The sequence below is a fragment of the Grampus griseus genome (assembly GCF_964374135.1).
Source record: "Grampus griseus genome assembly, chromosome: 1".
Classification (NCBI taxonomy): domain Eukaryota; kingdom Metazoa; phylum Chordata; class Mammalia; order Artiodactyla; family Delphinidae; genus Grampus; species Grampus griseus.
The window spans coordinates 48,759,420-48,786,856 of NC_139017.1; the positions used below are offsets into that span (position 1 = coordinate 48,759,420).

Here is a 27,437-nt window from a genome sequence, read left to right on the forward strand (position 1 = left end):
GTCAAGCATTCCAACTTAAATGTAATGGGAGTCCCAAAATGGGGAGAGAGAAAGGAGTAGAAAAAATATTCCAAGAAATAATGGCTGAAAACGTCCCAAATTTAATGAAAAACTTTAACTTACACATCCAAAAGCTCAATGAAATTTGAATAGGATAAACTAAAAGAAAACCACACCTAGACATATGAGGCAAATTTCTGAAAGCCAGGGACAAAGAGAAAAATCTTGAAAGCAGTGAGAGAAAATGACTCATCATATATAGGGGGAAAACAATTAACTAACTAACTTCTAACTTCTCACTAGAAATACTGAAGGCCAGAAAGACAGTGGAATGACTTATTAAAAGGGCTGGGGAAGACGTAGAGAACGGACTTGAGGATACGGGGAGGAGGAAGGGTAAACTGGGACGAAGTGAGAGAGTGGCATGGACATATGTACACTATCAAACGTAAAATAGATAGCTAGTGGGAAGCAGCCGCATAGCACAGGGAGATCAGCTCGGTGCTTTGTGACCACCTGGAGGGGTGGGATAGGGAGGGTGGGAGGGACACACAAGAGGGAAGAGATATGGGGACATAAGTATATGTATAACTGATTCACTTTGTTATAAAGCAGAAACTAACACACCATTGAAAAGCAATTATACTCCAATAAAGATGTTAAAAAAAAAAAAGGGCTGGGGAAAAAATACCATCCTCTTAACCAAGAATTCTATATCCAGTAAAACCATTCTTTGAAAAAGAAACTGAAATAAAGATATTACCAGACAAGCAAAAACTGAGAGAAGATGTTACTAGCAGACTTATTATATTATACTGTTAGATCTACTACAGATTGTCAGGCTATATAAAGAAGCAAGATCCAACTATATACTGTTCACAAGACACACACTTTAGATTCACAGACACAAAGAAGTTAAAACTAAAAGATGGAAAATGATATACCATGCAAACAGTGATCATAAGAGAGCTGGAGTGGCTTATTAATGTCAGACAAAACAGGCCTTAGGGCATAGAATATTCCTAGAGATAAACAGGGACATTTCATAATGGAAAAGGATAGGTATATCCTTTATATATATCTATATATATATGACCACTCATAAATTTACATGTACTTAACAAAAGAGCCCCAACATACATGTAGCAAAAAGGGAGATAACTGAAAGGAAAAATAGATAATTCAACAATTTTAGTTAGAGATTTCAACACTTCACTCTCCATATGTGGTGGCCAGGAGAAATGCCTCAAAGAACTCCACCCACAAGGAACAGACCTGACCAAGAGCCTGAGGTGCTGTGCTGCATTTGCTCCCCGACTGTGCTTCCCACAGGCTACGGCCGGCCAGTTGGAATACTCCATGTCACTGGAATACTAAGGCAGGTCCATTCCTAGGAGAAATGAGGCTCTTCTTATTGTTCACTTTAACTTGAGGACTCCCAGCAGCTTGGCTGAATCTTTCTTAGTCTGCACAGTAGTCTAGCGTGCTTCTGCCCAATCTTCCTTCTCCCTCTCCTTCACTCAGAGCCAGGTCTGTATTGCAGTCTGGGGTCTCTCCCAAGTTTTTCCAGCCCCCTCTTTCCTCTCACAGTCATTACCCCTAATCTTCATGTGTTTAATCCCATCTTGGCATCTGCTTCTTAGAGGACCCAGATTAGCACCACTGGTACCAAGAGTGGTCCAAGAAAATAGGTGGTCAGACAGAGATTTGGAATGGCTCACTTCCTGCCCAGCAGAGGAAGAAGATGCTGTCCTGGTTGGGGAATGGGATGTGGCACAAGATGGTGCCTCAGTTGCTAAAGGTTTCACTGGTGGTGGCCTGTGAAAATGTCCTGGTGGCGGAGAAAGCCGTGGCAGGAGCCATGTTTCAGGCCTTTCAGAAAATATGGGGGACCAGTGCCTACAAAGGCCGGAGTTGGCTGGTTGCTGCTAAGTTGTGACATGCTATTGTTAGCAAGCAGTTAATGGTTAAGTGTGAGAGTCAGAGAACCTCTGGTAGCTTACAAAGAGGTCCTGATTGTAAGGTCGGATCTTAACAGACGGCACCGCGAAACAGAGGAAAGCTTCAAGTGAGCTTTATTAGGGAGCGCTCCCGGGCCAGGTTCACTGGTCCGAGAGAAAGGGGCCAGAGAAGTCGCGCCCGGGCGAGGGTTGGGCAAGATTTTATAGGGGAAGAAGGGAAAGGGGTGTGGTGAATCTGGGAGGGCGCAGGGTATTCCTTATTTGGTGGTCTTTTCAGGTATCCTGGGGGACCGTTAGTACTGCGCCTCGAAAGGGGGGAAGGCTGGGCTGGGTTCGAAGTCCCCAGGTCAGTTTCTGGAACTGGGTGGTCCGGAATGTCTCCAGGGCAGTTTCTGGAACTGGGTGGTCCGGAGAGTTTCGGTCTGATGCAACCTGTGAATCTGATTGTGTTCCCCTGCCTCGGGCCAGTTGGCCTTACACTGATCTTTTGCAGTAGAAGTGCAGGCACATTTGAGCAGCAGGCTGAAGACCTAGTTGTTAGAGGCTCAGAGCTCAGTAGCTGTTTACACTGGTCAGCCAAGGCAGGACCGGCAGGAAAATGTCAGGGCCTTGGTGATAAAAACCTAGGATCCTAAAATATGGGTGGGGACATCTGGATGGGTGCCTTTGAAGATATTGCCTTGGCAACCACCATGCCCCCCGGGGCCCTCTGTGCGCGCAGAGATGGCCCATATTCCTTAAAAAGAGATTTAACACTTCCATTGTGCTGGCAATAGGTGCTCTCCTCAGAAGCTGTCCTCACCCCCACCACCTCCCCTGGCCACCAGGATGAAAACTGGGGCTATGTCAGGCCTGAGTAAATTATACTCAAAATTCTACTTGTGTGTGTATGTGTATGTGTTCCTGGGGAATCGCCTCCTTTTTTTAGCTTTCTCAGTCTGTGACTAAAAATATTTCTGAAACACTAGGTTCCATCACTCAAAGCCTTAGGCCTCTTTGCCACCAGAAACAGCTGTAATTTCATTATGAAGCAGATTTGAACTAATTTTCTCTCCTAATGATCTGGGGAGAGGTTGCTTCCAGATACCAAAGTAACTTTTCAGCAACATACCATTTGAACTCTGAGCAAAAACTAACCTGCTAAATCTGCAATCTCATTTAGCCTCCAACACCAATTAGCACCTCAGTCCATTACCCTGAGGAGAGTCAAACCTGCCATCCTTGGCCACCAGTCTAAATACAAGCCAAGCCACCAGACTAAATGTAGCTACTGCTCTGAGGTTGATGCCATTAGCTGTACTGTCCTCTGCTTCTCCTGTTGACAATTACCAGGGCTGGGACTGGGGTGAGGCAAGGAAGGAGTCTAGAGCAAACACGTAAGGAAGACTTCTTTTTAAGTTCCACCCTACGCTAGCACTTCCTCCATCCAAGAGTCAGAGCCTCCTTACATTTTGCACCCTAGGGGTCTCCCTTGTGTCACGCTAGTCCCCAGCACTGTACATCACCAACCAGGAAGCATCCATTATGGTGTAATAGACAGAGCATCAGCCCCAGGGTGGAGGGGGGAGGGGTAGAAGTAGAAGTAGATTAATTACAGAGAAAGTGACCTTGTAGCTAATTGAGGAAGGTGAAGGAAGTCATTGTAGAAAAGTGGGATGGGCAGGGTGGTAATCTGGTGATAGGAAAAGAAGCAAAGGGTCAGATGCAGGTCTGGGATAAGACCTGGGAACAAAATGAAGCTAAATGGCTTAGAACAAGGAGAGTGAACAAAATAGTGATGCTGGGAGCTGGCTGGGCAAGACAACTGAACTCCTTATTTTATTTAAAGTCTTATTTTCATAGAATCACACTAGAAAATCCTGTTATAAGGTAGGGAGAGAAAATCAGAAAATCCCTATAGAACTAAAATCTATATGTTAATGTTTTCAAAGTCTGGGAAGACTTCTGTGGGCATGTGGGATTTCTGAAGTTGGGCCAGCTAAAATTTAAGGGCCCTTGTATGACTATTATTTTTCTGAGGAAGGGGACGAGCATATGTGCAAAAATCAATATACTGAATTTAACAAAATTAACAACTTGCATTTGGGTACTGTTTTATAGGTTACAAAGTCCTCTGACCATTGTCTTTTTAGTTCTCAAGTCTTTTTTCTGTGCCTTTGCCATTTCTGTTCCCAATTCTGAAAAATCTCTTACCCCTCCTAGACTGCAGGTTGAGACTTAATTTTTGAAACTGCTTTGAGAAATAATTTACGTACCATACAATTCACCAACTTAATGATTCAATGATGGTTCTTAGGCAAAAGTTGTGCAACCATCATGACAATTAATTTTAGAACATTTCCATTACCCTAAGAAAGATATCCTGGACCCATTGGTCGCCACTCCCTATTTATCCCCCAACTTCTCTAGCTGTAGGCAAGCTCTACCTGTAGTTACCTATTCTGGACATTATATTTCATTTTTAGTTTAAAGTGTCCTTGGGGATTAGGAGTCCTTACCTTTGGAATTCCTAATCTCTAAATGGTATGACTCTTGCAATAATCAGGGACCTGTGACAGAAATAGGAGGGAAAGAGAAATGATATTTAACAACCACTATATGCATACCGATATAGATTCGTTATTTTCACAACCATCCTATGAGCCAGGTACCATTTAACAGCTGAAGAAACCAAGGATTATAGAAAGTAAGTAACTTGCCAAAGGTTACAAAGTTAGTAACAAAGCAAGGATGTAAAGCTTGCTTTTCTGACTAGAGCTCACACTGTCTTTGTTCCACTAAATCAGTAGTTCTCAAACTTTGGTGGGCACTAGAGTCAAGTGGAGGGTTTATGAAAGACAAATTGCTTGGCCCCTCCCACAGACTTTCAGGTTTATTACCTCTGGGGTGGGGCCCATGGATTTGCCTTCAGAGGCTGCTGAAGCTGCTCTTTCTGGGACTGTGCTATATCCTGCTGCTTAACAGAACAGTATCTGAGAACAGGATTGATTAAGATCACAGAGCCAGATGCTGAAGTAGCTTTCATATCATCTGGTCATCTTTTCAGAACAGTACTTATGACCTGTCAAAGCAATTGCTGATTGATAAAAGGCAGGAGGTAGTTGGAAAGGCAAAACAGGGAACTAACATGCTGCAGAAGACATACTGAAGTGTGAGAACATTTTTTTCTGGTTGGGAAATGTGATAAGCAATTAGAGAGTTAGCTATGGTGCATGAAGCACCTAGAGGTAGCATTTGTCAGCTGGATGCAAAATGTAAGGTTGCTTGTCTAGTTCAGAACTATAGCTGCTTTAAGGAGAGAAGGCAGGCAGATAGAGGACTGTCAACAGCAAGGTCTTTTCTCCTTCTTTGGCTACAGCTATAGTTGCACACTCATGCTGACTTCATTCCCAAATGTTAACTAGGCCAGAGCTTGATCAGACTGAAATCTGAATTTGTATTAAAAACATTCTCACAGATACTGAGAAAATGTGTTCCCTTGAATCTGTTCTAGCTCTGGATTTTATTGAAAATGTTTGATTTTTTTTTTCTTAGTGGGAGGGGAAAGAGGGCATCTGGAAATCACTTAATCCAGAATCTGCAGTGTAATTGCTAGAGGAGGCTCAAACATGATTTGAACATCCCTAGCTGTGGGATTTGGTGACCAGGCTCCCAAGAGAGGATGACACAGCACAGGGAATAGCACAGACAGCCTGCCTTGCTTTTTAGAGAGCAAATATGCAAAAGTCCTTGCTCAGGTCACCAGTGCTGAGAATACTCTTAATAATTTAAATGGACAAGGGGAACTTCCTTATGTGTAGGTGAGCCTGCCCTAGAGACAGAATAGAGAAAAAACAGCAAAGTGAAAACAGGGAGTGCAGAGTGCAGCTGGATTAGGCCTTTATATAGATAGCTTTTGTTTTTTTTCAGAGCACTTTTTTTTTAAGTTATTTATGTATTTATTTTTGGCTGTGGTGGGTCTTCGTTGTTGCGCGTGGGCTTTCTCTAGTGGTGAGCAGGGGCTACTCTTTGTTGTGGCGTGCAGTGGCTTCTCTTGTTGCAGAGCACGGGCTCTAGGCACGCGGGCTTAAAGTGGTTGTGGCACGCGGGCTCAGTAGTTGTGGCTTGCAGGCTCTAGAGCTCAGGCTCTGTAGCTGTGGCGCACAGGCTTAGCTGCTCCGCGGCATGTGGGATCTTCCCAGACCAGGGATGGAACCTGTGTCCCCTGCATTGGCAGGCAGATTCTTAACCACTGTGCCACCAGGAAAGTCCCCAGAGCACTTTTATGTATATTAACTCATGTCAAATATTATTATTATTAAACAGGGTGCAGATAAGTGTAATGAGTTAGCTCAGTTAATGAGTTAGTTTAACTAGTTAATAGATGCACGTACTAGGATTAGAGGTAGACAGTTACTTGGAATGCCAGGAAAACAAAACATTCAGAAATAATAGTAACCACATAAATGCAATCTAGGGAAAACCACATTTCCTTCCAAAGTGGTAGAAGTGAAGTTTACTTGTTGGTATTTTCTTACCTCTTTCATATTTGTTCATTCATTCATCCATCCATTCATTCAACAAACATGTATTGAGCGCTTCCTATTTCCAATTATTTTGCTCTGTGGGCCTTGGGAATGTAGAAATGAGATATGGTGTCCATTCATTCAACAAATATTTATGAAGGTCCTACTGTGTCTCAGAAATTGTTTTAGGTGCTAGGGATATAGTAGTTAAAAACAGACAAACAGGGGCTTCCCTGGTGGCACAGTGGTTAAGAATCCACCTGCCAATGCAGGGGACATGGGTTCGAGCCCTGGTTGGGGAAGATCCCACATGCCGCAGAGCAACTAAGCCCGTGCACCACAACTACAGAGCCTGCGCTCTAGGGCCCGCGAATCACAACTACTGAAGCCCTCGTGCCTAGAGCCCGTGCTCTGCAGCAAGAGAAGACACCACAGTGAGAAGCCCGCGCACCGAAGCGAAGAGTGGGCCCCGCTCAGCAACAAAGACCCGACACAGCCAAAAATAAATAAATTAATTAAATAAATTAAAAAAGAAAAGATTAAAAAAAAAACTAGACAGACAAAGCAAGAAATGTATAAACCAGTTTGGAGTAACAAAGGGAAACAAGCTATAATAAAAATAATAAAAATGTGATAGAGGATAGGTAGACAACTAGTGTGATGAAACAAGTATAGTACAATGTTAACAGCAGAATCTAGGTGGTGGCTATATCAGTGTTTACTGTAAAATCTTTCAACTGTATGTCTGAAAATTCTTATGATAAAATATTGTAGAAGAAAGTTATAGGAATGATAAAAAAAAAAAGGCAGAGATTTGGGGAAAGTTCATGGAGGACATGGCAGTGTTTTATCCTCTTCTTCCTCTCAGCTACCTAATATCCCCTTAGCTATGAGTCCATCAACTTCCAAATTCCAATAGGCCGTGTCTTGGGCTGTGAAGAGCTCTGCAAAAGTCCGTGAAGATCTTATCTTTTTAGTGGAGAAAAACTTGGAGGAGGAGAAGCAGACACATGAATCAGCTAAAACTCACCCACCCCACAGGCATTTGATAAGGCACCCTTCTAGCTAACCTCTCCCAAATGCCTGCCTCTGGGTACCAGGTAGCTGCTCTCCCCAGCTTAGTTTCCTGTCTGAGCTTCTGTGGAGTTTGGTTTTGGATGGTTACCTGAAATATTTAAAAAGTGAAGCGAACATTTGTTTTTTCTAATACTCAATTTTCTTTAGTAATTTTTTTTCAAAATAATTCTGAATTTTAGGTAACACTAAGTTTTGAAAGAGAATGCTATAGACTTAACTTCTCCTTTAGACTGTAGGACCCCCATCAGCTCATTTATACCAGTCCCAGGTTCACAGGGGCAGCAGCTGTGACTAGTCTAGTCCTCCCTCTCTCCCCTGTGCCCAAACGAAGCTTTCCTTTCCAGTTTCAGCCCTTTAGGGGCTTTTCCTCATAGATCATTTATATAGGGTCTTGTACCTGTGCAGGGTACCACGTTAAGTACTTTAAATACAATAGTTCATTTAATATAATAATCCTAGCATGTAACTGCCATTATTATTCCCATTTAACAGATGAGAACATTGAGCAAGGGAGATTAAGTAACTTGCTCAGGGAACTGCAAGTCAATGCAGAAATCTGGCTCCAGAGGTGGCGCTGTTCTGAGTCATCAGCAGCTACTGCCTTTGTAACCAAGTGCCTAATTCCCCATCTCTGAAAAACCAGTTCACTTAAAGGTATTAATAAGTCAACGTGACATTAAGCATCATTTATCGTTTCCACAGCCCTAACTCCACAGGAACCTCAGTGTTTGGGATTTCAAACTACGGTTAGAAAGGGCGTTGATGTTAGGAGGGAGGGCTTCCCTCAGATGAGCTCCTCAAATTACCTTTCTCTAGGAAGGACTCCAGAGAGTCGCCGTTTAAGGAGGGATGGTGTTTGGGGGTTTCCAAGAGAGGAAATATTTAAAGCCAGAGGCTGACATATTATTTTGGCAAACGGGATGGGAAAAAGAAATCTCATTTTCGCAACACAAGTTTTTAGTCTGGATAATGGGTAAATGACATTAACTCTTTGTTTCATCTTAACCTTCCAAGCTTGTTCTAATTTTGCTTCTCAAACCTGAGGCATCTCCTCCATTATTTGATCTGTCCTTTTAGCTTTTTATCCCTTTTGAAATAGGTGGGAGCATACCCAATTAAAACGCAGAAGGCTCCTTTCTTTTCCCTTGGTCCCGCCGCAGGTCGTCGTCGCGGAAAGGGTTAACCAGGCGGGTTGGGAGAAGGGTCGGGCTCATACCTTTCCCAGAGACCCCAGGCGGCGGCGGCGGGGCCCGGGAGGGGCGGAGGCTGGGGCAGACGCCTCGCCGCCGCTGGCTCGGCGAATAGCAGTGCGCTGTCCGCCCGGATTGGAGCAGCAGCATCACGCTGACCTCTGCCTGGGATGTAAACCGGGGCGGCCACAGCGGGCAGAGGAAGGCTCTCGGCTCCTTCGGGAAAGCCAGCTCCAGCACCGGGATCCGAGCGGTGCGCAGGGAGCCGCGTCAGCCTCGACCTGGGCAGCGCCCAGCGGAGGCTGCGGGAAGCGGAGGGAGCCCGGCGCGGGCGGGGAGCGTGCGTCCGTTCGCACAGGCAGCGGGAGGAGGGGCGGCGCGAGCCATGGCTGGGGACAGCGAGCAGACCCTGCAGAACCACCAGCAGCCCAACGGCGGCGAGCCCTTCCTGATCGGCGTTAGCGGGGGCACGGCCAGCGGCAAGGTACGGCGGGGCCCCGGGGCCGCTCTCTCTTCTCCTCCCCACCTCTCCCCACCCCGGCCGGGGCCCGGCGGCGCCGCATGTGGCCGGCGGCCGCGGGCCATGTCAGTTCCTGCAGCCACCGCGTGGCCCGCGCGCCTCCGCTGCTGGCCGCGCTCCAGTGCAGAGTCTTCCCCGCGCAGACTCCGGGCGCCGCGGCAGCGGATGGGCGGCCGGGGACTCGGGCCATCTGAGGTTCCAGGGGTACTCCGGCCACCGATCACAGGGCTGGCACGCTCCCCGGCGGCGGTAATTCGTGGCCGGGGTCCTATGGGGGAGGGGCAGAGAAAGCGGATGCTTATTGTTTTGCAAGTCCGTCGTGGGGGAGAGGGCTTTAAGCGGGGTCCTCTACGAATCCCCGGTACACCCGTCTTCCCTCGGCCTGGCGTTGATGTGCTCGCCCGGCGACGCAACCCCGGTGCCGGGTCGGAGCGAGCCGGGTAGCCCGACCGGGAGGGCTGCGAGAACGTGACGCGGCGTCCCGGGGAAGGGGAGCCCCACTTGGGCTGGACGCCGGTGCCGGGCACTGCAGAGGTTTTCGGGTAAAATCCCGAGAGCCAAATAGGCGAGGTGACATCAGTGAAATGATCATAGTCGGGGCTTCTCTTTTTGGGGGGTTTTAAGAGGAAACGCGGTCGGCTTCAATGAGAAAGTTGTGCTGGCCCCATGCTCTTAGATGTCTGGGGCCGTACGCGTCTTGCATCCGCGGAAGGAGGTCGTTCTCTAGCTGTCTGACTCCTCTAGGAGCCTGCTTTCTTTGTTTTTTCAGCAAGGCAAGGAGAGACTAGGGATATGCTTTCCTAGCTTTGCCCGCGGCTTTTTCTGCAGGTGGAGAAGGGTAGAGTCCTCTCAGATAGTTTTCTTTGCTCCCCTGCCTTTAAGATGTGGCTACTTGTTTACCCTACTGTTACTCTACTGTTTAACAAGTTCATTTGGTGCCCGGGCTCCTCAAGGGGAGCCTGCGAGAAATAGGTGCTGCGCGCTGGGTTTGGCGAGGTGGGATGATGCCTCCGAGGGTCAAGGAGAGCGGAGCAGGAAGGCTGGTTGGCGCCATGAGAAGCGAGCCACGAGGTTTTTGCTCCGGAGCAGACTCTGCCGTAGCCCCTCCTCCATTTTGGTTTTACATTTTTCCCTCCAGGTCTGGACTACTTTGGCGCCCGGGGCCCAGGCACGGCAGCTGGCGCTATGGAACTTCTTTATTGATTAGTTAATCTCGACTGTAGCCCCCAGGGCTTGGGATCTGCCTGCTTTATGTCGCAGAAGTTTATGTTGAATTTGCCCCTGGTTGAATACCTTTTTTAATTTTTAAAAATTTTACATGTTTTTTATTGGTACTATTACTAGTAAGTCAAAGCCAAACCAGGATGCCAGCTCTTTTAGGAAATGTACCTGTTATATTAGAATTTTCTCAGTCCCCCTCCGCACCCCCCCCCCGCCCTTTCCATAGTATATTCGTGTTATGTGGGACCTTTTTTGTTGTTGATGGCCGTATTCCCAGCGCTCCTAGCACGATGCCTGGCTAGTTGGACCCAAATATTAACCTGAGATCCAGCCCTCCTAGGGGGAAAGGAGACCGAAACTGGCAGATGAGTGTAGCATTTAGAAACAAAATGACCTTGGTAATCATCTAAATAATTTAGTCACTACAGAGGCGGAAACTAAGATCCTAAAAGGTGAACTAACTCGCTTCTTATTATTGTGCGTTCCTCAATCATCACCTTTTCTCAGTGGATAATCAGTATAAATGTGTATTTCTGTAACGTGTCAAGTAGGAGCTAGGAATGAGCCATTAAGGGAACTCTTAACTCTGCTGTCCCTATTTCTCATCAAGGAGGAAGATACTTCTAAGAAAGGGTCTATTTTCATGCAGTTTTTAAAGCATGTTGTATCTTTTGGGCATTAACAAATACTTTGTCATTGTAAGATTTTATAATGTTTTTGTTATTAAGAAAAAATCCAAAGGAGCATTGGACTTCAAAAATTCTTTACTGCAGTCAGTTTGCTGCAATTATGTCTTGATTCTTTAGTCCAGTCTTTAGTGCCTTTTCTCCAAGGAATTTGAAGTTTTTGTTTTTTTGTTTTTTTTTTTAAAGGATGGTCAGCATTAACAAACTGGACCTCCTTTGGAAGCCTCAAGTCTGAACATTGTGGTACAGGAGGGCCTGGAAGCAAAGTCGATACTCTACCCCCTGCATATTTGCTCTGTGCCTGTTAAAGGAATTTGGGAGAAGGCAAAGGGCCCAAGGACATCAACAAAAAAGGACAGTTTTAGAGCTAGAAGGAACCTCGGAGGCCCTGGAGTCCAACACTTCATCTCATCACTTACGGATGAGAAAAATAATGAATTCAGATCATATATTTGTCCCAGCTATTGGCCTTGTTTAAGAAGAATTGACTAAGGCATGCCCGGAGAACACAAGTTTACACTTTCAACCTGGAAAGGGGCTACTTGGAAATGGCTACAGAATGGTTTCAGAGGTACTTGACCCAAAAGGAAATGGAAATGCAGATTGCTTTGTACTCAGTGGCCTGGCAATATAGATCTTGATTGCTTTCTCCCCTCCTTTATAAGAGAAAACAACTCCCTGTTCAGCTTCTCTTGAGAGCTCTAATTTGTCTCAATGTTGTTGTTGCCCTGAGTTAACAAGTATTTTATCTTAGCCTAAATTAGTTTGGTTGTAGAAGGCAAAAATAGCGATTGTGGTTATATATTACATTTTTGTTTGTTTGTTTTGGCCATGCCACACAGCATGTGGGATCTTAGTTCCCCCACCAGGGATCGAACGCGCACCCCCTGCATTGGAAGCGTAGGGTCTTAACCACTGGACCGCCAGGGAAGTTCCATACATCACATTAAAGTTTGTTTTATACATGAAGATTAATTAGGACTCTAGAGTAAGCTTTGCTAGGCTGACATGGCAAATCATTCTTAAAAACTCACCTTAAAATTGTGGTGGGGGCTTCCCTGGTGGCGCAGTGGTTGAGAGTCCGCCTGCAGATGCAGGGGACACGGGTTCGTGCCCCGGTCCGGGAGGATCCCACATGCCGCAGAGCGGCTGGGCCCGTGAGCCATGGCCGCTGAGCCTGCGCGTCCAGAGCCTGTGCTCCGCAACGGGAGAGGCCACAACAGTGAGAGGCCCGCGTACCGCAAAAAAAAAAAAAAAAAAAAATCACATTCTCGTATTTCCTCCTAAAGGACAAGTCTAAGAGAGCAAGAAGTAACACTGGATGGGGAAAAAAAACAGTTTAAACTTCTTTACCTGAATATATATCCATGACTTTAGGTGCCATTCCCTCTCCTCTTTATTTTTGCTGTTTACTGCGCTGTGACTTCTTCGCCAATTAAAATAGCTTCTCAGTCTGCACTGCCATCAGAGCGGTCTTCCTTAGTGTAGCTCTGACTGTGCCACTCTCCTTTTTGGAAACCTTGGATGCCTCTTCACTGCCCAGGCTATAGGTCAGATATTTCAGCACAGTGCACATCCCCCTGGCCCCCAAATGTGGTCCCAGACTATTTATTTATTTATTAAAAAAATTTTTTTTAAATAAATTTATTTATTTATCTATGGCTGTGTTGGGTCTTCCTTGCTGTGCGTTCAGGCTTTCTCTAGTTGCAGTGAGCGGGGGCTACTCTTTGTTGCAGTGTGTCGGCTTCTCATCGTGGTGGCTTCTCTTGTTGTGGAGCACAGGCTGTAGGCGCGCAGGCTTCAGTAGTTGTGGCTTGCGGGCTGATAGAGCACAGGCTCAGTAGTTGTGACGCATGGGTTTAGTTGCTCCTCGGCATGTGGGATCTTCCCGGACCAGGGCTCAAATTCTGTGTCCCCTGCATTGGCAGGCAGATTTCTAACCACTGTGCCACCAGGGAAGTCCCACCAGACTATTTTTCCACTCTTGTCCCGCTTCCCCACACCCAAATGCACACACACACATCTGTGGAACTTCTTTCATTTATACTTTTGCTCCTGGTCTTCTCTCTGGAATGGCCTCTAATCCTTTCAAGGTTTCAGTTTTGTTAATACTTCCCTCAGGGAACTTTGTTATCCATTTTCTTAATCAGAATTATTTTTTGTCTCTAATGCTTCCATAGTTTCACCACATTTTGCCTAGTGCTGGGGTTATTTGTTGACTGCTTCCCCCGCTATAGTAAAAGTTCTATAAGAGCGTCTCATTTATTTCTGCCTTAATGACCATTACAGTGTTTGATACAGTGTTTGTTGAACTGAGTTAGGCAGACCATCATTTGTAATTATCCTTTTATTCTTTTAATTCATAAGACTATTTGAATTAGGCTTTGAAGCCACAGTTGAAACCATGTTTAACTGTGCTATTCGTGTTGCAGTGACTAGACAGTAAAAAACCCCGCTGAACCCTAATACTGTACATTGGTATTGCTTATTCAGAGCCTAGCATTTAATTAGTATGTACTAAATGAACATTTGTTGAATGTCATTGTGAAGAATACTGTATTATGAGGAAGTCAGGTCGTAAGGAAATATGAGAGAAAGTCTGTCAGTATTTTATAGTTGCAAGCTGCTTAAACAGCTCATCAAGCCAATTTATCATTAAAGCATTTCCTTATCTCTTCCTTTTGAAGTGGGGCAGGTGTCTTCCCCACTGATGGATAACACTGGAAGGTGTTAGGAGAATTTTTGACTTGCCTGAGGTCATGTAGCTAGTAAGTGATAGAACTTGGATTGGAATCCAGGTTTTTCCTTTACTAAAGCTATGCCTGTTTTGAACTTTCTCCACAAGCAGGGACCAGCCCTCGGACGTATTTTGAGGGAGGTCAGTAGGACAGTGTATGAATAATACAGACCAAGAGAGGACATTGCAGTCCCCTCAGAGGTGGGGGCTGTCACCTCAGCTCTGCCTGACCATGAGTCAGCATCTGCTTTTGGAGCGCTCTGGAATGCTCCCTGGACCTCCGGCTCCGACTCCCATTGCTGGGTTCCTGGAACCTCGGCAGCCATCCCCATCCGGCCAGATCACTCATTCCGCACCCTCCCTCCATCAGGTGCTCCCAGAACCATGGGACTGCTTTGGTTCTTTTGCTGTTTTTCTCGGAGCTGGCATTGTCTGCTTTGTACCGCCTCAAGCTGCTGCCTGGGAGGTCTGACGGGATCTGGCCCTGCTGACCTCCTGCCACTCTCCCCTTTGCTCTCGATTCCAGCCACATCCCCAGCTTGGCCCATCATGTTTCCCCCTGCCCAGGGCTCTTCACACTTGCTGTTTGCTCTGCCTGAAATTCCCCTCTTGTTCACTGTGCCAGTGCCTAGCACATGCCTGCCAGAATGAAGCCCAAGCAGCAGGTCTTGCTGCTGCTGCCTTTCCTCAGCTGCTGCCTCATTTCTTGTTGGAAAGTCTTTGAAGTGTGTTTCTGATGCACACTGTCTGTGGTCACCTAACTCCAGCTCACTGTACCTGTAGCATTTGCTTAGGTCTTCTGCCTGATATTATTTCTTTCTTATTTTTTTTAAACATTCCCACCAACAGTGTAGGAGGGTTCCCTTTTCTCCAGCATTTGTTGTTTGTAGACTTTTTGATGATGGCCATTCGGACCAATGTGAGGTGTGATACCTCATTGTAGTTTTGATGTACATTTCTCTAATAATTAGTGATATTGAGCATCTTTTCATGTGCCTGTTGGCTATCTGTATGTCTTCTTTGGAGAAATGTCTATTTAGGTTTTCTGCCCATTTTTTGATTTTTTTTTTTTATATTGAGCTGTATGAGCTGTTTATATAATTTTAGAAATTAATCCCTTGTCAGTTGCATCATTTGCAAATATTTTCTCCCATTCTGTAAGTTGTCTTTTCTTTTTTCTTTTTTTTAAAATTATCTTTTGAGTTATGTTGCTTTATATATATATATTTATTTTAAGATTTCATTTTATTTATTTTTGGCTGCGTTGGGTCTTCATTGCTGCGCGCGGGCTTTCTCTAGGTGCGGTGAGCAGGGGCTACTCTTGGTTGCGGTGAGCAGGCTTCTCATTGCGGTGGCTTCTCTTGTTGCGGAGCACGGGCTCTAGGCATGCGGGCTTCAGTAGTTGTGGCTCGCGGGCTTTAGGGTGCAGGCTCAGCAGTTGTGACACATGGGCTTAGTTGCTCCACGGCATGTGGGATCTTCCTGGACCAGGGCTCGAACCTGTGTCCCCTGCATTGGCAGGGGGATTCTTATCCACTGCACCACCAGGGAAGTCCTGTAGGTTGTCTTTTCATTGATATTATTTCTTTGTTGAGTCTTGCTCTCATGAGGTCCTGTGATGGAGACAGGTTGTGTTTGGGAATTTCATGGCTGAAGACCTGGCCTTTTTTGCTAGTGGGATCTGAGATGGTGCTGTTGGAATTGCTTAAGATCTCTAAGGTCTTTTAGACGTGTGTCTCAATTTTTTAAATCAATAAAAACGTTTGAATGTATATTCTGTGTGTGTGTGTGTGTGTGTGTGTGTGTGTGTTTATGTGCTTTCTTGTCCATTAAACTTTTTATCATTAAACCAATTTATCATTAAAGCATTTGATTATCTTGTTATTGTAATGTGTCATGTATCTGAATATGCAAATTATGTAAGTATAATCAATGTAATTAAAAACAAAAATAGGGATAATGAAAAGATAAGAAAAATGAGATAAACACTTAAAATTGTGGTTTCTTTAGCAGTATAAAGACTTTTGGTTCTTACTGAATGTTTTATTTTTAAAAATCTTATTTCAAATGTGGTGATTCATGAATCTTGGATGATCTTGGTGATATTACTCTTAGTGATAATATAAGGCTGAAAGTTTGGTTCTAAGTTAAGTATCATGAATCTTGATTTCATGACTGTATTTTAAAAAGTTATTCCCCAAAATGATCCAAGTACAGGAAACTCATCCTTTGCAGTATTTATAAAATCATGAGAGTCCCATCCCCCAATTATGCAGCTAGAAAATTTTCATCGTCCTTGTTGTCCATCAGCTGTTTTTGCAAACCAAGATGCTCCATTTAATGTTTTCTTTCTTTTTTTTTATACAGCAGGTTCTTATTAGTTATCCATTTTATACATATTAGTGTATATATGTCAATCCCAGTCTCCCAGTTCATCCCACCACCACCATCCCGTGTGATCACACATTTCATTTTGGTGGAGCATTCATTTTCACAATAATAGTGACAGAAGATTCTACCACTTGCTTTTTGTATGACTTGTGGCACATTACTGTAGAGCTTTGGTAAGGTAAGAATTTTGCCTGGTACATACATGGTAGAAGCATAAGAATTTTGTGTGTGTGTTGTTGAAGTTGAGTTGTGCTTCTTTATTACTTTAATGAGGCTGGAAGTATGCTGTCTGGTCTGATATCCATACCTCCCTTCCCCTCAGCTGAAGAGCTGTTTTGTCATATCTCAGCAAACATCCTCTGTTTGTTTGCCTGTCCTGTAGGCAGTCCGGAGTTCTGCAGTTGTCTGTAGGATTGCCTCCTCCCGCATGGTGGAGGGTGAGCTCTGTCTCTGTGCAGGTTGGTAGTCTCTCTCAGGCTCTACACAGAGCTTGTAGTAGAATGGGATGCTAAGAGTGCTGACCTGTGATTTTGGACTATGGTCTTTAAACATGTTTGCATCCATTTCTGCTAAGAGAATTTTGGAGAATTCTTTATCCCTGTCACATGGTTTTGACATCAGTTTCTTTTATCACATGAGTAAAGAGTAGCAAAATATGTAATTTCTGATATAGTGTAAATGTTGACGTTTTAAAATAATTGTTTCCTTCTCTTAAATGTGCTCTAAATACTGTAATAATTTGACCTATTACCATCCATTTAAGAAATACATGAATAAGCTCTTCATTGAATCAGAAATGTTAATTTTTCATTTTTTTCTCCTTGAAATCTTATTTCAATTCCACTTCCTCCACAAAATGTTAATTTGTTTTTGTGCTTGAAAATTTTTTATCGATCACTCTGTCATCCTTCTGCAACAGAAATATGTATGTACATTGGAATGATCTTTATTTCCTGTTCTCATAAGTCTCTTCAGTGTTAATTTCCTTTGGATTGCATCAGTATGGTTATTAGCATAAATTAATCAGATCAAGTAGATATACATTTTGGTAAGTAATTAGACACAAAAGGTAGAATTATGTTGGAAAGCAACTTGATGAGACAGGTGGAGCTCCCCCACCCAATTACTTCATGTATTGGGGGATGATTACTACTTAATGCTAGAATAAGATGTTTTGCTTGTTTAGATGTAAACTTTGAGAAACCTTGTTGACGTAAGTAGATGGGAATGGAAGAACTTCTTGTTATATCAAGGTCACCCAGTTTTCATCTTTCTATTTATATGTCAGAACCTGATGTGTATTTATGAATCAGCCAGCTTGCCACCCACCTCCCTTTAATTTTATCGAAAGCAGAAAACTGGAAACCTCCAGAATTGTAAAAGCATTTGTTACCCACTCGTTGGGTCATTCACTTTTTAGTAACGGCACTAGTATCTCAAATCAGTGTATGGCCACTAATTTAGGAAACTTGCATTCCGGTCCAACTTTGCCAGTTACTTATTAGGTATATTCATCTATAGAAGAGGGTCCTTTCAGCTCTTAGTGTTTCACAATTCCACAGCTTGCCTTGAGTATCCTATAATTGTTTTCTCACTACCGGTCACACAGATCAAGTACTTTTCAAATCTTCACCTCCGAACCTCTATGACGCGGTTGGCATTTGTCATCTTTTGGTGGGGTTCTGAGGCACTGTCAACTCTTGGCCCTTGCCAACATCCACCTGAACTGGATTTCTCGTAGGTCCTGGGGCCCTGTGTGCTTCCTCTCACAGATAGATGTTGCTTCTTTTCCCTAGAGTTCCTTCCTCCCTGCATCCTCCTTCCTTTTCCTTACCCGGATAGCCCCTGCTCATCTTTCCGTTGGTGTCTCTGTCTCCTAGGCAGTCCTCCTAGGCTGGCATGATTGAGTGTCCCTCTGCTGTGCTGCTGAAGTGTCCTACCAGACCTCCGTTGTAGAATTCTCCCCCACCCAGGGCAGTCCTTGTCTTCGTCTCTAGACGGAGCTCTCAGCATCAGGGACTATGTTTACCACACTGTTGCCTGAGTGAGGCTCACACGTGGGCTAACAACAGTCTGTGTGAGTTCTCAGTGTTTGTTAAATAACCAAACATTAAGGACTCATCTGTAACTCCCTGACATCTTCACTTAGATGTATAACAGGAATCTCAATACGTCCAATATTTAAGTCCTTGCGCTTCCCTCAGATGTGCTCAACCTGCAGCCTTCCCCATCTTAGTTGACATTTTCAGCCTTCTAGTTGCTCAGGCCTAAGACTTTGGAGCCATTCTTGACTCCTCTTATGTTCACTTGTATCCAGTCCATTAAGGAATCTTGTTGACCCTACCTCCTTACCTACATGTCCACAATCTGACCACTTTTCATCTCCACTGCTTCCACTCTGATCCAAGCCACCAGCATCTCTCAGCTGGGTCACTGCAGTAGAATCCTGACTCATCTCCCTGATCTACTCTTGTCTTCCGTCTATACTCTGTTCTCATCGTAGCAGCCAGAGTGATTCTGTTAAAATGAAGGAAGGTTGGGCTTCCCTAGTGGTGCAGTGGTTGAGAGTCCGCCTGCCGATGCTGGGGACACGGGTTCGTGCCCCGGTCCAGGAAGATCCCATGTGCCGCGGAGCGGCTGGGCCCATGAGCCATGGCCGCTGGGCCTGCGCGTCCGGAGCCTGTGCTCCGCAACAGGAGAGGCCACAGCAGTGAGAGGCCCATGTACCGCAAAAAAAAAAAAAATGAAGGAAGGTTGATTAGCAGTTTCCCTGCTTCTGCTCACAACCTTGCAGTAGCTTCCCATTTTACTCTCAATAAAAGCCAAAGTCCTTACAAAGATCCACAGGGTCCTACAAATGGGCCTTTGCATTGGCTGTTCATTCTGTGGGGACAGCACTTCCTTCAGACATCGGAATAGTTAACTCTCTCACCTCCTTGGTCACCTTATTTAGAATTGCACCCAGTAGACACTCAAATATTTGTTGAATCAATGGATGAAGAGTGCGTTATTTCCTTGCTCAGTTATCCCTTCTAATACTAGTTTTCAGCACTTAAACCCAGTTGCTTTGGCTGTTGCTGGGAGATCACTGTCCCTTTGCTGGTCACATTTGTACTTCCTCTTGGACATCACTTTACCAGGATAGGATTGTGGGCACATTGCCAACCACAGAGCTCGGCGTCAGTGTACATTCTAGATGGCTTCGGTGCCTGTTTAATGGCGCACTTAAAAAATATATAATGAACGTTAATATCTCGCTGTCAAATTCATATTAGGGATGCCACCTAATTTTGTTTAATGAAATGCTTGTTGATATGAACTAGATTTTTACTTTAACTCAAGAAATGCTAGAAGAGTAGATCTTTTAAACCAAAACGATTATCTTCTCTATCTTAGAGGAAGGTAGATGCATCATCTTTTGAGAAAAACTCTCTCTGCTTTGGGCAGCTTGCATTCCTCTGAATATAGGCCTTTCATAGCATGGATTGGAGTTGCAGAAGTGCTGAGCAGAGCCATAGGGTGGGAAAACATGGTTGCTTTTTAGGTTCTTTTGAGTTTAGTGTGGCTTGTAGGCAACAGAGTGTGTCCTTACTGAATTAGAGAGATTCGACATGACAGACACTGTCCAAAGCTATGTGTGTAATTTTGTATTGTCCCATTGGGGTTATTAGTGTTCTTCCTTTCATCAACACAGATGAGACATAATTATATGTATTACAAACTTCAGTTTCTGCTGTAAAACAGCAGTGTTAAGATCTGAGATGCTACTATTTAAAATGTTTTCTCTTTTTCGACAAAAGAAATGCAGATACTTTGTAAACTGAAACAGTTGAGGTCTTCACTGCTCTAGTAAATTTATGATGGGACTGATAATAAGTAGTTCTGCGCAGGAATAGAACTTGGAACCCGGGGCAAATACCCAGGAGCCACGGGTAGCCTGCCGCATCTGTGCAGCTCATGAGTTAGCACCTCTACCAACAGGTGCATTGGAATCAGCCTGGCATTTATCAAAGCAGCTGTGGTATGACTGCCCTTTGTCTCAGTGGAAGGTTTCTTTTCTTTTTTTTTAATTTTTATTTTTTTGGCTGTGTTGGGTCTTCATTGCTGCGCGGGGTCTTTCTCTAGTTGCGGCGGGTGGGGACTCTTCTTCCTTGTAGTGCGTGGGCTTCTCATTGCGGTGGCTTCTCTTGTTGCGGAGCACGGGCTTCACTAGTTACAGCACATAGGTTCAGTAGTTGCAGCATGTGTGCTCTAGAGCGCAAGCTCAGTAGTTGCGGCGCACGGGCTTAGTTGCTCTGCGGCATGTGGGATCTTCCCGGACCAGGGATCAAACCCGTGTCCCCTGCATTGGCAGGCAGATTCTTAACCACTGCACCAGCAGGGAAGTCCCAGTGGAGGGTTTCTGAGGACCTGTTTCTGTTGTATGGTGTATTGGTTGTCCGCGCAAACTTTCTCCAGAATTTCTCCAGTAGTTGAGTTTGGTGAGGAGATTGGTTAAGAGCCCTACTGTTTCAGGTGGGCTGCATTTCCTGGGGACCTGTTGATTTTTCTAATGAGCTAAAACATGCATTAAAAGTTTATTTTATTTTATTTTATTGAAGTACAGTTGATTCACAATGTTGTGTTAATTTCTGCTGTACAGCAAAGTGATTCATTTATACATATATTTATACATTCTTTTTCATATTGTTTTCCATTATGGTTTGTCACAGGATATTGAATAGAGTTCCCTGTGCTATACAGTCAGACCTTGTTGTTTATTCATTCTATATATAATAGTTTGCATCTGTTGATCTCAAATTCCCAATCTTTCCTCCCCCCCACCCCCCCTTGGCAACCACAAGTCTGTTCTCTGTGTCTTTGAGTCTGTTTCTGTTTCATAGATAAGTTCATTTGTGTCATATTTTAGATTCCACATGTAAATGATATGGTATTTGTCTTTGTCTGACTTCACTTAGCATGATAACTCTAGGTCCATCCATGTTGCTGCAAATGACATTATTTCATTCATTTTTATGGATGAGTAGTATTCCATTGTATATTCGTACCACATCTTTATTCATTAATATGTCGATAGACGTTTAAGTTGTAAAACATGCTATTTTAATTAGTCAGTGGCTTCATTTTCCTCTACCCCCCTTGTAGAGAAAGTAAATTTTTTTTTTAATATTATTAATTAATTTATTTTGGTTGTGCTGGGTCTTAGTTGCGGTGTGCGGGCTCCTTAGTTGCCACACGTGAACTCCTTAGCTGTGGCATGCATGTGGGATCTAGTTCCCTGACCAGGACCGGGCCCCCTGCATTGGGAGCATGGAGTCTTAACCACTGCACCACCAGGGAAGTCCTGAGAAAGTAAACCTCTGAAAGCATAAGTAGCAGACGACGGAGTGACACATAGCAATTGAATAAGGGGCAGTGAGTATTCTTCTGAAGGCATTGCAGGCAGAGCCCTCCTTGTGTGACTCTGGAGGACACAAGCTAGAGGCTGTGCTGGATTGACCATTTGGGTTCCGGAGGGACACAATCACGGGACGTCATGCTGGAAGTGGAAAAGCTTGTGTTTTCTACATCTGAGAAGAGCTAATCTCCAGCCTGCCATGAGGCTCCTTTTGCAGGTCTTTGTGGGGTTCAAGGTCTTGGTGTGATAGAATCAAAGCTTTATGATGTCTCTCCTTGCAGCAGGGATTGCAGTAGATCTCCAGTAGGTCCAGACAGCTCGATGGGCTTTGGAGTCAGCGTGCTTGTGTTAACGTCCCAGTTCCACCACTCTTCATCTGTTTCTTCTGAACCCCTTTCTCCATCTGTGAAAAGGAGATCATGTCTCGTTTGGAGAGTTGCTAGGATTCCATGGGAAGGAGCAGAAGTACATACATCGCAGGGAGTCTACAGGGGACCTGTTCGCCTGCACCGTGGTTCCTGCTCTGCAGCAGCCGTGCTGTCACTGCAGGCTCTTTGGCCATCCTGCTGACACTTCTGACCAGCACGGCTCCCTGAGCACATGAGCCTGGTGCTGTCCAGGCGTTGCGGTGTTGATAGTGATGAGGACCCATTTGGGCATTGTGATTCCTACCTGCTAACCGTGGTGCTGTCTCCTTGAGGCCATGGCCTGTCCTCTTTGCTGATAAGGCCATGACTAGTCAGATGTTGACTTCTCAGTGTTCTTTTTCTCATCCCCAACTTGCTGGAGGCCTTAGCGATCCTGTTCTGTAGCTGTTAAGATGGACTTGTTTTATAAAGTGTAGTTATGGGGGAAAAAAAAGCAATTAATTAACATACCTTTTTTTTTTTGGCTGTGCCACGTGGCTTGTGGGAACTTAGTTCCCTGACCAGGGATCAAACCTGCGCCCCCTGAAATAGAAGCATGGAGTCCTAACTGCTGGACCGCCCGCCAGGGAATTCCCTAACGTTACTTTCTTTTATTTCTTTTGCGGTACGCGGGCCTCTCACTGTTGTGGCCTCTCCCATTGCGGAGCACAGTCTCCGGACGCGCAGGCTCAGCGGCCATGGCTCACGGGCCCAGCCGCTCCGCGGCATGTGGGATCTTCCTGGACCGGGGCATGAACCTGTGTCCCCAGCATCGGCAGGCGGACTCTCAACCACTGCGCCACCAGGGAAGCCCTTAACATTACTTTCTTAAAAAAAAAAACAAAAACCCTTTTAATTAAAAATACAACATACAGGAATGGGTGTAAATTACAAGTGTGTGGTTCAGTGAATTAATCACAAAGTGACTGCACTTGTGTAGGTACTCGCCCAAGTTAAGAAATATATTGTGACCAGCATCACTGCAAGTCCCTTGCCATCACTACCCTCCTGTCAATTGTCTCTTGATTGTCTGCTAGATGCGAGGCAGTGTTTCATAGCTGTAGAGTTACCACGTATGACTTGTGGGACTCTAGGAACTTGGTCTAGTATAGGAGATACATGCATATGAAAATAAAGCCACTGACGCTTTCACCCTTGTCTGCCTCTGAGAGAAAAGGTCGTGTCTTCCATTCATTGGTTCATTCTGTAAATATTTATTGATTTCTGACAAAGGGCCAGGCACACTGTTAAGTACTGGGACCACAACAGTGATTAGATAAAGCCCTTGACCTCCTGGGGCTCACATGTCTAGGTCTGACTCACGGGTGCTAACCTACTACCCAACCACGTGGTAGGTGTTTAATAAATGTCTTCCAAACCCAACTAAATATAATCCCTTTACTCTTCTCCTATGGCATTTACCCTTTTGTAGTACTGTGCTCAGCTGTTAGACCTCTGACTTTTTTCCCCCCGTATTTTAAAGCATTTTTATTTATTTATTTTTGAGATATAGTTGACTTATAGTATTATATTAGATCAGGTGTACAATATAGCAATTCAAAATTTTTGTAGACTATACTCCATTTATAGTTACTGTAAAATATTGGCTATAATCCCTGTGCTGTACAACATATCCTCGAAGCTTATTTATTCTATTCATAGCAGTTGGTACCTCTTAATACTCTACCCCTATCTTATCGCTCCCCGCTTCCCTCTCCACACTGGTAACCACTAGTTCTCTCTATCTGTGAGTCTGTGGGTTTTTTTCTGTTATATTCACTAGTTTGTCTTATTTTTTAGATTCGACATATAAGTGATAACATACGGTATTTGTCTTTCTCTAACTTATTTCACTAAGCATGATACCCTCCAGGTCCATCCAAGACCTCTGACTTCCAGATTCCAGGATCCTGGAATGCAGGTTGTCCATCTTTGTATTCCTAGTCTCTTGCATAGAAAGGACTTCGGTCTGATTATTGAAGGTGTGACAAGTGCCGAATAAATGGTACAGTCAGCAAGTGTTGTCAGAAGTTAAGAGGAGTTGGAGAATGTTAACGGCTATGGTAAAGCTTTTCTTGCTAAAGTCACCAATAATCACCTGGTCCCTAAGGCCCGTTAAAGCTGTTGATTCCTTAGTTTACTCTTCTGTAACAATTGACAATGACCAATTCCTCTGACGAACGTTTCTTTTTTTAATTAATTTATTTTTTTACTTTTGGCTGCGTTGGGTCTTCGTTGCTGCACGCGGGCTTTCTCTGGTTGCCGCGAGCGGGGGCTGCTCTTGGTTGCGGTGAGCAGACTTATCATTGATCGAGGTGGCTTGCCTTGTTGCAGAGCACGGGCTCTAGGTGTGCGAGCTCAGTAGTTGTGGCACATGGGCTCAGTAGTCATGGCTCGTGGGCTCTAGAGCGCAGGCTCAGTAGTCGTGGCACATGGGCTTAGTTGCTCTGAGGCATGTGGGATCTTCGCAGACCAGGGCATGAACCCATGTCCCCTGCATCGGCAGGCGGATTCTTAACCACTGCGCCACCAAGGAAGTCCCTGGGGAAAGTTTTTAGATTTTACCACTCTAGGCTGACTTTCTTCCTGTCTCATGGTTCTTCCATTTCTGAGGGTTTTTTCTGCCTGTGAATGTGTCATGCCTCAGAACCCCCTCCTTAGCTCACTGGTTTGTACCCTCTGCATACTCTGTATCCTCCATTTGTTGGTGACTCCCAGGTGATTTCTTGCCCTGAGCCTGTTCCTGGGTTCCTTTCCCACTTATCCAGCTGTCTCCTGGGCATTGCCCTTTGATGTTCATGAACTAAGTTTATTCAGGACTAGACACCTAGTCACTAGTACCCAGTCTCAACTGCTTCCAGCCACAGGTGCTGCACTACCCATATTTTCCCTCCGCAGAAATGCATGGGAAAGAAACCTCAAGTCATCTCTCTCCAGCGCTCCTCCATCCTCCCACACCCTTCCTGGCTCCTGGGGTCCCACCAGTTCTACTTGCTGAATTTCCCTTGGAATTACCCCCACCCTCCCTCGCCTGCATCCATCATTTCTTGCCTGGATAACTCTCCAGTGGTTGACTTCCCAGCCGCCAATCTGGACTTCTTTCAAGACATTCTCCACACTGTTGCTAGAGTGATCATGCCTGTCACTCCCCAGAAATGCTTTAGTGGCTCTTCTTTGCCTTCAGTCTTGCTGTCAGCATTGCCTCCCACCTAAGCAATGGTTTAGTCTCTCCAGGCTTACTTCCTGTTTCTCCCCATACATACACCATGCCTGTCCTTTCCAACCCAGATGTCAGTTCCCAGATCTTGGACGGCTCACCTCCACACCTCTGGACGTGTGGCTGCTGCTTCTTCACATGTTGTCCCCTCCCCTTTTGTCCGGTCCCTTCAAAGCCCTGGGAGGTGTTCTCTGGCCGTCCACTGTGCTCTGAATTGAGGTTCCGATCCTGTCTTCTCTTCCCTCTAGCACGCTGTTCGCTGTTTGCTTATTTTTCTTCCCAGCAGACTGAGTTTTAAAAGCAAAGTCTTTCATCTCTACTATACCTAGAATATCATAGGTATGAGGGTTTTCTTTGTTTTTGTTTGTTTTGTTTTTTGCTTTGCTACGAGTGTAGGGTTGAGTTATGTATGGGTTCACCTGGATAATTTTTTTTTTTTCATTCTAACATCAGAATTTGAGATCTGAAAAGTTAATCTCACATATATATAGTTCTTGGTTGGTGTGGCACAGATGTTCATGGCAGTTGCTCTCTGCAGAGCTGAACATTAAACTAGTGTTGGTAGGAAGTATACTAGCAGGAGGCACACTTGTTGATTTTTTTTAGTAATTTATAGCCAGGCCTTTTTTTAAAAAAAATTAATTAATTTTTTGCTGCATTGGGTCTTCAATGCTGCGTGCGGGCTTTCTCTAGTTGCGGTGAGCTGGGGGCTACTCTTCGTTGGGGTGTGTGAGCTTCTCATTGCGGTGGCTTCTCTTGTTGCGGAGCACGGGCTCTAGGCATGTGGGCTCAGTAGTTGCGGCTCACAGGCTCTAGAGCACAGGCTCAGTAGTTGTGGTGCACGGCTTTAGTCACTCTGCGGCATGTGGGATCTTCCCAGACCAGTTATCGAACCCGTGTCCCCTGTATTGCCAGGTGGATTCTTAACCACTGCACCACCTGGGAAGTCCCACACTTGTTGATGTTGCATCTGGTTTAACCTCTGCCGTGCCTGTCATGTGTGTGTAGGTGTGTGAAAGGAGAGCAGGCATGGGGATGGCAGATGGACTGGGCACTGATGTTTTAGAACATGGGACTAGTGCAGAAAACTTTGTCAAAAGTTATTATAGGGCTTCCCTGGTGGCGCAGTGTTTGAGAGTCCGCCTGCCGATGCAGGGGACACGGGTTCGTGACCCGATCCGGGAAGATCCCACATGCTGCGGAGCGGCTGGGCCCTTGAGCCATGGCCGCTGAGCCTGCGCGTCCGGAGCCTGTGCTCCGCAACGGGAGAGGCCGCGACAGTGAGAGGCCCGCGTACCACAAAAAAAAAAAAAAGTTATTATACATGAGTGCGAAAAAAAGTCAGCTTTAAATGAACCCTGTATTTATAGGAAAAACCATTGCTTTTCTATTGAGTTCCTAGGTAGATATTTCAATTTCAAGAAGTTGTTGGGTCACTGGTGTTTTGAGGGGTGGCACAGTCTTTTTTAAAATTATTTTATTTTATTTTTTAATTTTATTTTATTATTATTTCCAGCCACAGCCCACGGCTTGCAGGATCTTAGTTCCCCGACCAGGGGTCAAACCCATGCCCCCTGCAATAAAAGCATGGAGTTCTAATCACTGGACTGCCAGGGAATTCCCTGACCACCAGGGAATTCCCAGGCACAGTCTTTTAATTTATTAGAAAGTACAACTTTTATCATCTTTTGCCACTTCTTTTTTTTCTTAATCAGAAGTAACACATGCTCTTGTGAAACATCAGCATGACATGTTGGAGTGCCTGCAGTCACTCTATTCCACTGCCTTATTTTATTTTACTTGCATCGCTTTCTGAAATTATTTGTACATATGTTGATTTTCTATTTCTTTTCAAAATACTTTTAAAAATAATAGCTAATATTTTTCTGAGCACTGACTGTGTACTGTTCCAAGTGTTATATATTTCTTATCTCCTTAAATCCTTCTAAGAACCCCGAGAGATACGTCACTGTAATTATCCCCGATTTCCAGATGAGGAGATTGTAGTACAGAGACGTTAAGTAACTGTCTCAAGTCCGTAAGCACTATGTGGTAGCAATGGAATTTAAATCCAAGCAGTTTGGCTCCAGAGTCCAAGACCCCACTGTCTTCTGCTGAGTCTCAGTG

The 27,437-nt window shown here is 44.8% G+C and overlaps 1 protein-coding gene across 2 annotated transcripts in view; it reads left to right on the top strand.

Annotated features, from left to right (window-relative positions):
- The first annotated feature begins 9,090 nt into the window (after positions 1 to 9,090).
- UCK2 (uridine-cytidine kinase 2) overlaps positions 9,091 to 27,437 on the top strand; it is a 70,711-nt gene continuing 52,364 nt past the window's right edge. The window contains exon 1 of one of the 2 annotated variants that reach the window (XM_082652782.1): positions 9,091 to 9,217. In XM_082652782.1, coding sequence (XP_082508908.1) covers positions 9,119 to 9,217 — 99 coding nt within the window. In that variant the 5' untranslated portion in view covers positions 9,091 to 9,118. Of the gene's footprint in view, positions 9,218 to 11,650; positions 11,732 to 27,437 lie in introns of those variants that run through there. The other variant, XM_082652783.1, reaches the window with a different exon arrangement.